At 35.9% G+C, this 13,933-nt stretch overlaps 1 protein-coding gene across 3 annotated transcripts in view; it reads right to left on the bottom strand.

Moving 5' to 3' along the window:
- The window catches only part of LOC131851726 (unc-112-related protein-like), a 331,640-nt gene that overhangs the window by 1,608 nt on the left and 316,099 nt on the right, over positions 1–13,933 (bottom strand). For all 3 annotated transcript variants that reach the window (XM_059202268.1, XM_059202266.1, XM_059202267.1), the window contains 8 exons: positions 13,015–13,247; positions 9,927–10,135; positions 8,876–9,089; positions 7,426–7,622; positions 2,960–3,098; positions 2,534–2,632; positions 1,198–1,422; positions 184–420 (listed from right to left, as the gene is read on the bottom strand). In XM_059202268.1, the coding sequence (XP_059058251.1) occupies positions 184–420; positions 1,198–1,422; positions 2,534–2,632; positions 2,960–3,098; positions 7,426–7,622; positions 8,876–9,089; positions 9,927–10,135; positions 13,015–13,247 (1,553 nt within the window). The remainder of the gene's footprint in view (positions 1–183; positions 421–1,197; positions 1,423–2,533; positions 2,633–2,959; positions 3,099–7,425; positions 7,623–8,875; positions 9,090–9,926; positions 10,136–13,014; positions 13,248–13,933) is intronic.

The following is a 13,933-nucleotide window of genomic DNA, read 5'->3' on the forward strand; positions in this document are numbered from 1 at the left end:
GAAGCAATAGATTACTATTATTATCAATTTTTTTCTTATTTAAATAACTTTATTATTCAGGTTTAACTTAGTTAAAAAAAAACTTTATTCCAAAGGTGAATTATGTATCTACCAGCGTACTGATCAAAATATAAGTACCGATACGATACCGACATAGATATAACTAGGGAAGTTCTATTGTACCTTCATAGTGCTGAACCTCCAAGTTTTGATGTGGTCTCCAGTGTTGGGGTCGAGTCTCATGATGCGATTATTCGTGACGCTTATGATCTCATCCTTGCGATGTCCCATGAAGCGTACAACAAACAATGTTTGCCCATAATCAGGAAGATTTTGCCATGTCTTGATGTACTGCAGTTTGGCTTCGAGAAGTGGAAGGTCTTTTACGTTGGCATGGCTCTCCAAAACGCGTTGGGTGAACTGTAACATGAGTTTTAAAATTAGATATTGGAAATATTGATTAGATTTGTTAAAATTTGTGTTTTACTGTCTCCAAAGGTCGCGAATTCAAGTCTGACCAACACAATACAACTTTATTGTTATTGTATAATTGTAACAATTTATATTTCTGATTAAACAAAATGATTCGAAATTTATAATATGTCAGTAAATATGGTTAGTAGCTTCAAAGTATGTCAATACTATGCCTCACCGTCAACAACTGCACCGTATTAACAGCTGTGAAGGTACATTCGTCATAATAAAATCGAAAACTATTCGTGTCTATGCGTGTGACACAGTTACTTACTGTTTACATTATTTTATGTCGTGTACTTATATATACATCTTATATATAAAATTCTTGTGTCGCTGTTTTCGTTCCCATACTCCTCCGAAACGGCTTGACCGATTCTCATGAAATTTTGTGAGCGTATTGAGCAGGTCTGAGAATCGGCCAACATCTATTTTTCATCCCCCTAAATGTTAGGGGTAGTCCACCCCTAAATTTTTATTTTTTAGACAAAATTTTTAGTTTCTATTTTTTTATGATACAACATACAAAAATACATACAATCCTAAATTTTCACCCTTCTATCATCAATCCCTATTTTTTTATAGCGTTATTAATTCATATGGCAAAAAGTTTGCTGGGACAGCTAGTACATATATAGGTATCAATGAATAGATGTTTCATCTCCTGATTCGTGTAATACGAGTATATGTGTTGGTATGCTATAAGCGGTATATCTAATGTACCTTGGCCTTGAGCTTCTTGAGGAACCTGGGCGCGAGGTAGTTGTCGGGCTGCACGTGGTGGAGGTGCGGGAGGTGGTGCGCGGCGGTGGCGGCGGCGGGGCGCGGCACCTGCAGCGCCAGCAGCGCGCGCACGGCGGCCGCCTCCGACGCGAACGCCGCGTCCGCCAGCGACCGCCCGCGCGAGCCCAGCCGGCACGCCGCCACCCACTCCGCGTACTGCTCCTCCTGTAGGGCGTACAGCAAACGATTACTATTGCTATTCCCAATGGTACATATACCTTATGTGTATAATGCTATCTGTGGGGGGGAAAGGGGATAAACCGCGTGGAGGTCAACCATATCAGGTTGACCTCCACGCGATTCCCCCTGAAAACCATCGCGACAAATTCCTGGTGAGCTTGTCACGATGGGCTAACTGACCTGACCTCGTCCTCGTCTTATCATCATCCACTGGTGCCCCGCCAGCGTAAACCGTTAGCACAGGCGGTTGCACCATTCCATTATCATAAAAAAAAATGCTGTCTGTAGATACAGCATATATACCTATATATGCTGTATTTACCCGCGGCTTCGCTCGCATAACTTCATTACTGGTTGCTAGATAACGTTGATTTTATATTTTTTTGTGTTTTATGAATAATATTTGATTTTTTTAAATAAAAAAACTATGATAATTTAAGAACATGTGTACAACATTTCATGATGATCGGTTCATTAGTTTTTGCGTGAAAGGGTAACAAACATCCCTACTTTCACATTTATAATATTAGTAGAAGGATTAGTCTGTTCACTTGTGTCATATAACTACTAGCTGTGTAGCTGCTAATACTAGAACCGGTATCTGTTCATAGTCTTTGACTTGATGGATAGACACAGACAAAAAAAGTTTAAGAACATATACTTCAATTGCAAATAGTTATAGCTATTTGCAATTGAAGAATAGTAGAAATTCTAACTTACAATTTTCATAGCGTTGACAATATTGTCTGATTGCAAAAAGATTAAGTGCGGTTGCTATGTTTGTCGCATGCCTAATCCTTGTTAAAGAGTATTTACATATCACAACATTTATTTAATATAATACATTTATATAATATTTAAAAGAGCAATACGTAAGTTTCTAGCTTGTTCCTTTTGTAATGAGTCTGCGTTCCGATTGAGACAATCTCAGAATAATAGTCCAGTATAATCAAATTCAGTTTGTTTTACACTAATGCAAGTAAGCTTCATTTAAAATTATTGTTTTTGATTTATTTTTAATTTTACAAGTATTACAAACATCAATGGTGAATCTATTGTTTTTCTAATATCACAAGTATGAAGTCATTAAACTTACATTTTCACATTTAAGCCACATTTCGTGCATGGCGTCCTCTGACGGCACTTCCAGTTTGATGCTGTACCTCCCCGAGCCTGGGTGAGCATCAGGCGTTACCTATAACGAAAATAATATTTTATACACTGATATACATTTGATATCATAAAGATAAATGCTAAAAAGGACTCTTCCTTCCCCATTTAGGCTCATATTTGGGTCGTTGTGTCCAAATTTTATTACTAAATAATAAAAATAATTTGACATTCATAAGCGGCTAAAATGTCCTACATGATGATTGAATTTGAATATGGTTTCACTGTTAAAAACCTGGTACTACTTATGGCTATAATAAAGTCGAATCAATCCTACACGTTTCGATTAACAAAAATATCATTTATAGTTGCATTTGAATCCACGTCTATGAGGACGTATAGATAGACGCACCTCAGCCCCCCTTAGCTCGACCTCGTACGATGGGGCTTCGCCCTTGGCCGCAGCGTCACGAGACGAGTGGATGCGGAGCACCCCATCACGGCAGGACAGCCATCCGCGCTTGTACGCCTTCAGTGAGAACCGCCTCGGCCTGGAAAATTAATATTCTTATTTTAGGACTCACAAATAAAGTGGAATTTATATATTCTGAGGTCACATAATCTCACATTTGAGTTTTTTAATAGCTTAATTTGTATTCTAAAGGCCCTTCCTTCACATTTCCAATTAGAAATGTATTTATAATAATAATAAACTCAGGACAATTCACACAGCGTGTGTATGAGTACTAGATAACTGTTACAAATACATAGATATATTTTTTCGTAAATACATACATATTATACATAGAAAACATCCAGACCGATACAAACAATTATACTCATGAATACAAATGTTTGTGTCGTGCGAGAAATCGAACCCGCGAACATCAGAAGTAAAGCGGTGTGCTAAACTGCTAGACCACCGAGACCGTTTATAATTATTTTTAATAATATACCTTCATCCCGGAATACATTTTTTATCGAGCGGAAAAAATGTAGTATAATATGTACATGGTGGTGACTCGTTTTATATACATTTTTAAATTTATTTTTTACTTTAAACTAATATATTATTTAGGGATTGCTCATATACAGAGAATAAACGTTAGAATACAAATAAATGATACAGCAAAAATAATTTTAATTTAGTTACGGGGCATATTGTTACAATATTTACATAAACGTTAAAAAAAGGGAGTATAACAAAAAATAGAAACGTTAGGATGGAATAAAATAAAGTAAAAATAACAGAATACTAATTAATAAATTAGTGCACTAAAAACTGTACTCTGCGTGCAGCCAATGTTTAATCTTAAACTACATTGTAAGTAAGTGACCGTACATAAGTGTCCGACCAAAATTTGTTTTTTCACAATAATGGTATCAATTATTGATACCATTATTTGATTTATTTCACATTCCGCAGATACCGCATATATTCATGTAGTACATATCTACTTCATGAATAAATTTCGAATTTAGTGAATAACAATATGTATTTAAACAGTTTTTTTTATATTGGCATTGTTGCTTAAATATATTTTCTGACATATAGTCTCCATAATAACCGATAAACAATTGAATTTAACTAATTCTTAGACGAAAATTTCGATTATGCTATTGATTATGACAATTCTGCGCCGAAATTGGGCGTCACCTAGTTTGATCGGACACTACAATTGACCAATTAATTGATAAGTAACTCTGTTTAGGGGTCGGGGGTTGTAAAATGAATCTTACGCAATGGTACAGTAACCGTTGTTACACTTGCTGGCGCGGCCCACGAACATTAACGGAAAGAAATACAATATATTATCATATAATAATCATGTATCTTATACTAAAAAAATATTATCTTATATACTAATCCTTATTATTAATATTATAAATGCGAAAGTAACTCTGTCTGTCTGTCAGTCTCGCTTACACGCCAAAACTACTGAACCGATTTAAATGAAATTTGGTACACATATAGTCTAGATCCTGTAAAGGACATAGGTTACTTTTTAATGTGGAAAGCGAGTTGTAAGGAGGTCGAAAGTGGAGATGAAATAATTTTTAAAGTTAGAAGTCTGAAACTTATTTTTTAGGCTGTTGATTGAGTTGTATGGAAATTCGTCATTTTTGAAGGCAAAACGATGAAACTTTTGTATTTGTCTTTTATTGGGTTAGCTAATTAAATATTTTTATTATTAGGTCAAGGTCACTATTTTACGCGGACGAAGTCGCGGGTACAGTTTGTTTATACATGTATTTGGTTTGGTTAAGGAAAACTATACTCTTCCTACACACACAACGATTAATGCTAACAAAATGTTGTTTATTATTACTAAATTTCCTGTTAGTGTCTTACAAATACACAACAACGTTCGTTTTAATTTTGTAACAAATAATTGTATGAGTACTGACGATTTTAAACTGTGTGATGAATAATACAGGTACAGCTATATTTCTTATATGATATATGTAGAATAAAGAAATAAAATCATATTTGGTGATGAATAATGATAAATATTATGGTTTAAAACATGAAAATGATTCTATTTATTAATTTGTTAGAAATCAACAGCGTTACAAACTTCCATATTTATATTCCATACTATATTTCCCGTCCTGGCCCTAATTTGTACTGTTTTCTTTATAATATAATTCCCTGGCTTCCTTTATCGCCCACAATGGGTATATTGAAATCTTACGTTGCGAGCTTTTTGCTGTCGGATTAATTTGATTTTCTATGGCGTTTCTATCACGAAAAGTTGGCCATAAATATAAATTGATACACAAAGTTTTAATGGTGTCAATCAGAGTTGAAATCGAGTAGTACATCAGTAGACCACGTCGTTATCAAAATGGTATTGTCTATATAAATGATCACAAAGTTTGATGACAATGATGATGGTGTATTTTTTTATAACATAGTAGTGGCAATCAAGCATACGGCAGCAAACATAAGATATTTGATAGTAAACGGTTACCGTATCCAATAGACGCTTGAAACACTGGGGGTGTCACGTACGCGTTCGCGATCCTTATAGGTTTCACTAACTCGAAGTAACGGTCAGCAACTTGTTTGTTATGACACGAAAGGGCGGTCGATAAAACAGTCACTCGAGATAGCTCTGGTTTGTAGAATAGCACCCCTCGTATCCCGGAGATTAGATAGTTTGACACTTGAGATAAACGGAATAAAGATATGACGAGACCAGTTTAGGTGACAGATTTTACTACTGAGTACATGATATTAGAATCTAACTGAATCTAAAATTTATATCAAAACTAATTTCCTGTTTATTCTAGTTTTCGTCAAAAACTATATTTACATTCATATTTTTCCTGGAAGTTTCTAAACATCAATATTATAATAAATGTACATAATTTTACTTGGAAATGTAGGAAATTATTTAATTTCATTAATAGTTTTGGTGCTGCCTGTGGGGACTGGTCTGTTCGAGTTACGAACATTGATTAGACTATTTGCCTTTGACAAAATTGCTATGCATATGCTACTACTACTGTACTTCTATAGTCACTCTATTCTCCCAAATTTGAATTTAAAAATGAATCTGTATTATTGTAAACATGTAAAACCATATTTGAAAAGAACGAGCTGAGTTCCTTGTCTGTTCTTCTCATCTCGAAAGCATTCCGAACTGATGCGGATATGACATATCATAAGAGTCTGTAATAGACCTGCATGAACAAAGATATTTTGATTTTATTTATAAATAAATGGAAGTTTAATAGCGATAGATATTAAGTCATTTAATTAATTATTACTCACAAAGTACTATTGCCGAATAGAAACACTAATCTTAGGTCGAAACTAGTCGAAAGTTAGATCCGATACTAGTTAAGATTAGATTAGATTAGCAGAACAGTTTTAGCTATTCCTATCGGGAATGATTTATAAATGTTTTGCTATTTTATAAGGTAAGATAGGCAATGCAATCACAGATAAAATGGCGATAACACGTAAATCTCAGAAGCGATATCTAGCTTATTGCAGTTTTCTTTGTACACGACTAAGACATGCAAACAGACGACCTATGTACTTTAATTTATGTACAGACTGAACTTATCTTCTGTAATGGCTATTCTATCTGTATTATCAGAACAGACTACGTACTTAATTTTTATGGAAACTAAACATGTCATTGCAAAACTAATATATTTGCATTAATGTTATAAAAGCTATTTCTTCATATTAAATTATTTCTTTTAAACGGAAGACCCTTGAGAGTACTTTAATATAAACTCTCGTAAACTTATTCCTGGACATACCAAATCGTGTTTCAATCGTATATTAATTAGGCGCTACTGCTTCTAAATTACTCTATTTTTTTATTTAACTAGAAGCAAATAAGTTGACCGCCCACCGGATGGAAAATGCCGACCATCTTCTACATACACGAACAACAACATCACGAACATGTCACCATATAGCTTTATAATATTCTATACATATATATATATATTTTTTCATATCTGTAGCACATAATTCTGACTATATATACTAGTTTTGCCGACGGTTTCACCCTTGTGAATTTCATAGCCTATGTGTTACTCTGATGTATAAAGTATATTATTGTAAAGTTTAATTAAAATGAATAGACACCTATCCACACTCACAAACTTCCGCGTTTATAATATTAGAAATATTATATAGTAAGATTAATAGTACTTAACTTAAAAATGTAAAGTAACAACTGAATTATTTAAAAGAGCAACACGCAAGTTTCTTTCTCGTTCTTGTGATGAGGCAGCTATCCGAATGAGCGGTAGATTAAAAAAATGTGATTATTATCCAAAAGTGCTTCAATGTAAATTTATTATAAATCATTGAGTATTTTATAAAAAAAGATTATAAATGTAACTTACCTAAGATATTTCAAGTATCCACTGAGCTCTGGTACTTGGGTGATGTCAGGCCTAGCTGGTGGTCCACCTTCCAAGTGAGCTTGCAGCTCACTTAGGGCTGCGTCGATCTCGTCCTCTGGTGCTGCACCCGGCGTCGACTGTGCCCCATCAGCCGCGTCTATACTGCCACCGGCCAGGGTTTGCAGTTCGATTTGCAGCTGAAAGTATTATTGTAAACTTTACATATAATAAAATCGTAAAAGATATCGGAGACGAAGCATAAACTGTCTTATTGTCGGTTTGTGTGTCTTTTAAATTGATAATGGTTGGAAGAAATTGTTTTTATTTTCAAAGAATATGTAATTATCATGCATCAACATATGCATATGGATTGGTGTCATATAGATGTATTTTTTATTAGATATTTATGTTGTTTTATTTCCATCAACAAAATAGCGTACGAAATTGAGAGGGCCACTAATAATAAAATAACTACTAAGGGCCGCACTAAGATATAAATATGCATGTACTAATATTATAAATTTAAAGTAAACATACTTTATAGAATAAATGGAAATATAAATAGAATTCATTCACATATAGTAAGCAACATTATCAACGACAAATAGATGTCGCTAGTGTATAGTATATAGCTATAATAATAAAAGTATATCTTATTAATACCGTTGAATAAATTTTGATATCTTCAATACATACAGTTAGGGTAGCTTTTTATTTACTTATAAGAACTGGCTGTTTACGTAGCCTTGGCCGTGAAACCGTTATCTTGTGTTAACGTAAGAATTTCAAGAAATCCTTTAATAGTGTATCTATCTAACATAGAGTTTAAATTTGGGGGAATGTTAGTTATATGGACTAGTGAGACCATTGCAAACAATTTATAATAGCAGGATAACATCCATGTGGTCTCCCCTGGAAACTATCATAGTTACTTCTAGGTATTCATCACCATGTGTCCTCCAATATATATCCTTAACACAGGCAGGTGTACCATTCCAATATCATTCATATAAAACACAAGCTTTTTCTCTATATAGAGGTCTAAATTCACAGTACCTGTATACTGTCAGTGTCAATGGTGTTTGTTACCAAATAACTCCGAAACGGGATTTCGATTTTCATGAAATTTTATGTTCATGTCAGGTAGGTCTAAGAATCGGCTAACGTCTATTTTTCATACCCCTCAATGATGGTATGAAAGGGTGACCCCATAAATATTTTTAATTTACATTTTTTTATTTTATTATGATTTAGCATTGAAAAATACATACAACTTAAAATTTTCACCCTTTTATGATCAACCCCTGTTTTTTATAGCGATAATAGCTTAAATTTATGTGGCACAACGTTTGCTAGTTCAGTCAGTATTTCTATAACCAATTATTAAAATAGTATACACTTTTATAAAGTTTTTTTACCCCACCACTTAGCAAGAAGTAGAAGTACAAACCTGGAGCGCTGCAAATAAAAGCATCTCCTCTTCGGTACAGTGGACTTCCTGGTTGAGGATCTGCCAGCGCGCCTGTTGGTACAGCTGGTTGAGTCTAGATGCGTCTTGTTGTCGCGCAGTCAAATCGTAGAAGGAATAGAATTTGAATCTCAGTTGGAGGACATCCCATTCGCGGACATACTGCTCCATGATAGACAGCGATGAGTCCAACCATCTGGAAAGAAGAACTTTAAATTTGGGCACACATATATTTGCTACTAGAATGTCAAACAAGATCCGGGCCCACTGATGGTAAGTGGCAACTGTTGTCCATATACTTATAACAGCAGCAATCATCATCATGTACTGTCCGTGAGGTGGTGGGGAAGGGATTGTTAGTGACGGAGAATGGAGACCCTACTGATATTGACCCTGCTGTGTGAATTATCCAGGGATTATGATTATTATCATGATCCCGTAATATTATCTAAATATTTACATCAGTTGTCTAGTACCCATAGTACAAACTCTGCTTAGCCGGGGGGAAGGGGATTGTTGGATGTGGATTGTGGATTGATAACCCCATTGCTAGCAATGTACCATATCAGGTCGACCTCCACGCGGTTCCCCCTGGAAACCATCGTGATAAATTCCTAGTGAATTTGTCACGGTGGGCTAATTGACCTGACCTCATACTCATCTTATCATACTGGTGCCCCGCCAGCGTAAACCGTTAGCGCAGGCGGGTGCACCATTCCATTATCAACCCTCAAAAAAAACTCTGCTTAGCCTGAGACAAGATGGCGCTGTGTTAATTGTCCTGCATTATTTATTATTCTACTTATTTTCTTTCCTCTTTATAATCAGCTCATGTAAATTCATGATGTAAAAATTTGTAAGTACCTACGTGAAATCCTTCGTGATGTATTGCATGATAATCGCAGATTAAAGGAAAGAATAATTGTATCAAACGGCATTTACCACTGAATAGAAAAGATTTAACTATTGTCACTAATTATGAATGCTGATTACTCGTATCGGCTATTAATACAATTACAAATTCTCAACTTACCCAACATTCATCCTCGCTCGTTCCACGAGCGACTTAGGGGTTAAGAGTGAATCTCGTGACAGGCTGGTAGTTTCTATGGGAGAGTCTGCTAAGGAGTCCAGCGCATCTAAGGAGGCAGCTCGTGGTGGAGTACCGCAGTAGCCACCGTCGCTGGAGCCGTCGCTTTGAGTGCTGTAAATGTGTCCACCATACCGTCTGAGTGTGCCATTCTGTGAAAACACAATTAATATTTAAACACAATTCAATTTTAATGTAATAAAAATAATCTATTAAACTAATATTCCTACTATCTTAATAAAGAGAAAGGGATGTCATTATTATAATTGGTAACAGAAAAAAAATTCTAGATAGATTTTAAAATTTCATGAATGTCCAAATATAGCTGCTGCATGTATTTCTCGCGGTTGCTCCGTTTTTGATACTAGCGTGCACAAGTGGTTAGACTAACATTCAAAAACTGACCTCGGTACAACATATGTACAACGTGTACTCGTAAGCTTGCTTTTTAATATATATATTCTTAATTACAGGCACGGCTAGTTTACAATTTTATTGCATGTATGATAACAAATCCAATATTACAACTATCTACCATTTACGTATGTTTATTAGATACTAGATGAAGGTCCCTTGTGATGACTATAGCCCCTAAAAAAGGAATGAGTCCTTAAGCACCTGTTCAAACATTTATTCCATTACATAGTATGCACGTATTATATTGGCATCTGTATACACAACGAACGCCTTGACAAAAATTTTGTAATAACAAATTGGCTGTTTTTTTTTATAACACAGGGGACAAACGAGCATGCGGCTCACCTGATGGTAAGTGATTACCGCCGCCCATGAGCACCCACCCGCAACACCATGGGAATTGCAAGTACGATGTCGGCCTTTTAAAAAGGAATAAGCTCTTTTGTTGAAGGTTTCAATATCGTATCGGTTCGGAAATACCATTGCTGGAAGGTGATTCCACAATGTGGTTGTGCGAGGCAAAAAGTTTCTAGAAAACCGCACTGTCGAAGACCGTCATTCATCCAGATGATCAGGATGGTATTTCAGTTTCTGGCGGGTGGTACGGTGGTAAAACTCAGCAGCTGGTATTATTCCGAACAATTCCTCAGAACACTCCCCGTTATATACTACTACTCCATTCTATTCTATTCCACCACATTCTACTCCATTCCACCCCATTCTACTTCATTCTATTCTGTTCCACTCCATTCTACCCCATTCTACTTCATTCTACTTCATTCCACTCCATTCTACTCAATTCCAATCCGTTCCTCTCAATCCTACTCAATTCCACTCCATTCTACCCCATTCTACTTCATTGTACTCCATTCCACTCCATTCTACTCAATTCCACCCCATACCACTCAATTCCACTCCATTCTACTTCATTCTAATCTGTTCCACTCCATTCTATTCCATTCTACCCCATTCCACTCAATCCTACTCAATTCCACCCCATTCTACTCCATTCTATTCTAATCCACCCCATTCCACTCAATTCTACTCAATTCCACTCCATTCTATTCTAATCCACCCCATTCTACTCCATTCTACTCAATTCCACCCCATTCCACTCAATCCTACTCCATTCTATTCTAATCCACCCCATTCTACTGCAATCCACCCCATTCTACTCAATTCCACCACATTCTACTCCATTCTATTCTAATCCACTCCATTCTACTCCATTCCACTACATTCTACTCCATTCTACTCAATTCCACCCCATTCCGCTCAATCCTACTCAATTCCACCCCATTCTATTCTAATTCACTCCATTCTACTCAATTCCACCACATTCCACTCAATCCTACTCAATTCCACTCCATTCTACTCCATTCTACTCAATTCTATTCTAATCCACCCCATTCCACTCAATTCCTCTCCATTCTAGTCTGTTCCACTCCATTCTACTCCATTCTACTCCCTTCTACCCCATTCTACTTCATTCTAATCTGTTCCACTCCATTCTACTCAATTCTACTCCATTCTATTCTAGTCCACCCCATTCCACTCCATTCTACTCAATTCCACCCCATACCACTCAATTCCACTTCATTCTACTCCATTCTATTCCATTTCACTCCATTCCACCCCATTCCACTCAATTCTACTTCATTCTAATTTGTTCCACTCCATTCTATTCCATTCTACCCCATTCCACTCAATCCTACTCAATCCTACTCAATTCCACCCCATTCTACTCCATTCTATTCTAATCCACTCCATTCTACTCAATTCCACCCCATTCCACTCAATCCTACTCAATTCCACTCCATTCTACTCAATTCTATTCTAATCCACCCCATTCCACTCAATTCCTCTCCATTCTAATCTGTTCCACTCCATTCTACTCCCTTCTATTCTATGCGACCCCATTCCACTCAATTCTACTCAATTCCACTCCATTCTATTCTAATCCACCCCATTCTACTCCATTCTATTCTAATCCACCCCATTCCACTCAATCCTACTCAATTCCAGTCCATTCTACTCCATTCCACCCCATTCTACTTCATTCTTATCTGTTCTACTCCATTCTATTCTAATCCACCCCATTCCACTCAATCCTACTCAATTCCAGTCCATTCTACTCCATTCCACCCCATTCTACTTCATTCTAATCTGTTCTACTCCATTCTATTCTAATCCACCCCATTCCACTCCATTCTATTCCATTATCATATGAGTAGTAATCATACAACAGCCATTGAGGATTTCTTAGAAACTATTGGCCCCACCAACAACAACAACTATTTACCCTCCCTACTATCTCTCTTGATCAATAATTCCTTTATTTACCATAAAAGTTACAGGTTGGAAGGGATTATTAGTAATAGGGATTAATCATAAATAATAACATGACAAATAAGAATGTATCATGATATGTTCCTGCTCCATTTGTCATGATGCATGGATAACTGATCTGACCTGTTCATCTTGTCATACTCCACTGGTGCCTCGCCAGTGCTCACCAATTAGCGCAATCAGGTGTACCAGTTCATATCATCCATAAAAAAATATTTATGTATATGGCTATTAAGATTGTTAAGTGTTTTAAAATGGTATCTACCTGCTGTGCTATAGGAGTAGCAGATGATGATCTCGGTGGGGGCGGTGTCGCTGGACACGGGCCATTGGATCTGTCCAGACTGTTGGAAGAGCCTCTCACGATGGGGTTGAATGTATTTGTGTCAGGTTGATTTGACTTTATACTCTTAGCTTGTTTTAGGTTTTGGTAGTTCTGTTTCAAGTGCGACTGCTCCAACGGGTAGCATAGGGATAGCTCTTCTGGATGTCTTATACCTTAAAAGAATGTTATTTAATTAATAACAATAATAACCAACAATTCAAACAGCGCCATCTAGTCCTAAGCTAAGCACAGCTTGTGTTATGGGTCATTATGATCACTTATTATACTTAGATACATTATTTTGGAAATATATACATAATACACAAAGAACACACCAAGATCAATCAATACAATTCATATAACGTCTGTGATACCACTCGGGCGTTGCCATTCTGGAGGGCTATAATATAAGGCCTCCATATCCAGTAATTTCAATGTCTTATCTCCACCCTTTAGTCTACATCGATAGAAATAATAGTTACCTTTGTAACACAGTAGAAATATTGGAAGTTCATGAACAAAATGATAACTGTTAATATCCTATTTATATAATGTATATAGTTGTTTATTTAGCTTTCCGTAACACCATTGAAGTTTTAATAAAAACATTTAAATTACTTCGACAGTTAAGAATTTTCATTGCGGATATTCTCTGTTGAAAATAATACGCTTCGATTTTAAATGCCTTGTACTTTATTATAAAACGCTGTTATTTGAAAGAATAATACTTGCAAAATCGTATAACTGGTCTTGTTTATGAAAAGCAGATGCAATCGTTTCTTTTTAAATATACAAATCGACAGATTTGCTATTCCGCATGACCCATTTGCATATACAAAATACTAACTGACTGTGCAAC

Source organism: Achroia grisella, unplaced genomic scaffold (assembly GCF_030625045.1).
Source record: "Achroia grisella isolate CSIRO2021 unplaced genomic scaffold, CSIRO_AGI_Agris_v1 utg807, whole genome shotgun sequence".
NCBI classification, from domain to species: Eukaryota; Metazoa; Arthropoda; class Insecta; order Lepidoptera; family Pyralidae; genus Achroia; species Achroia grisella.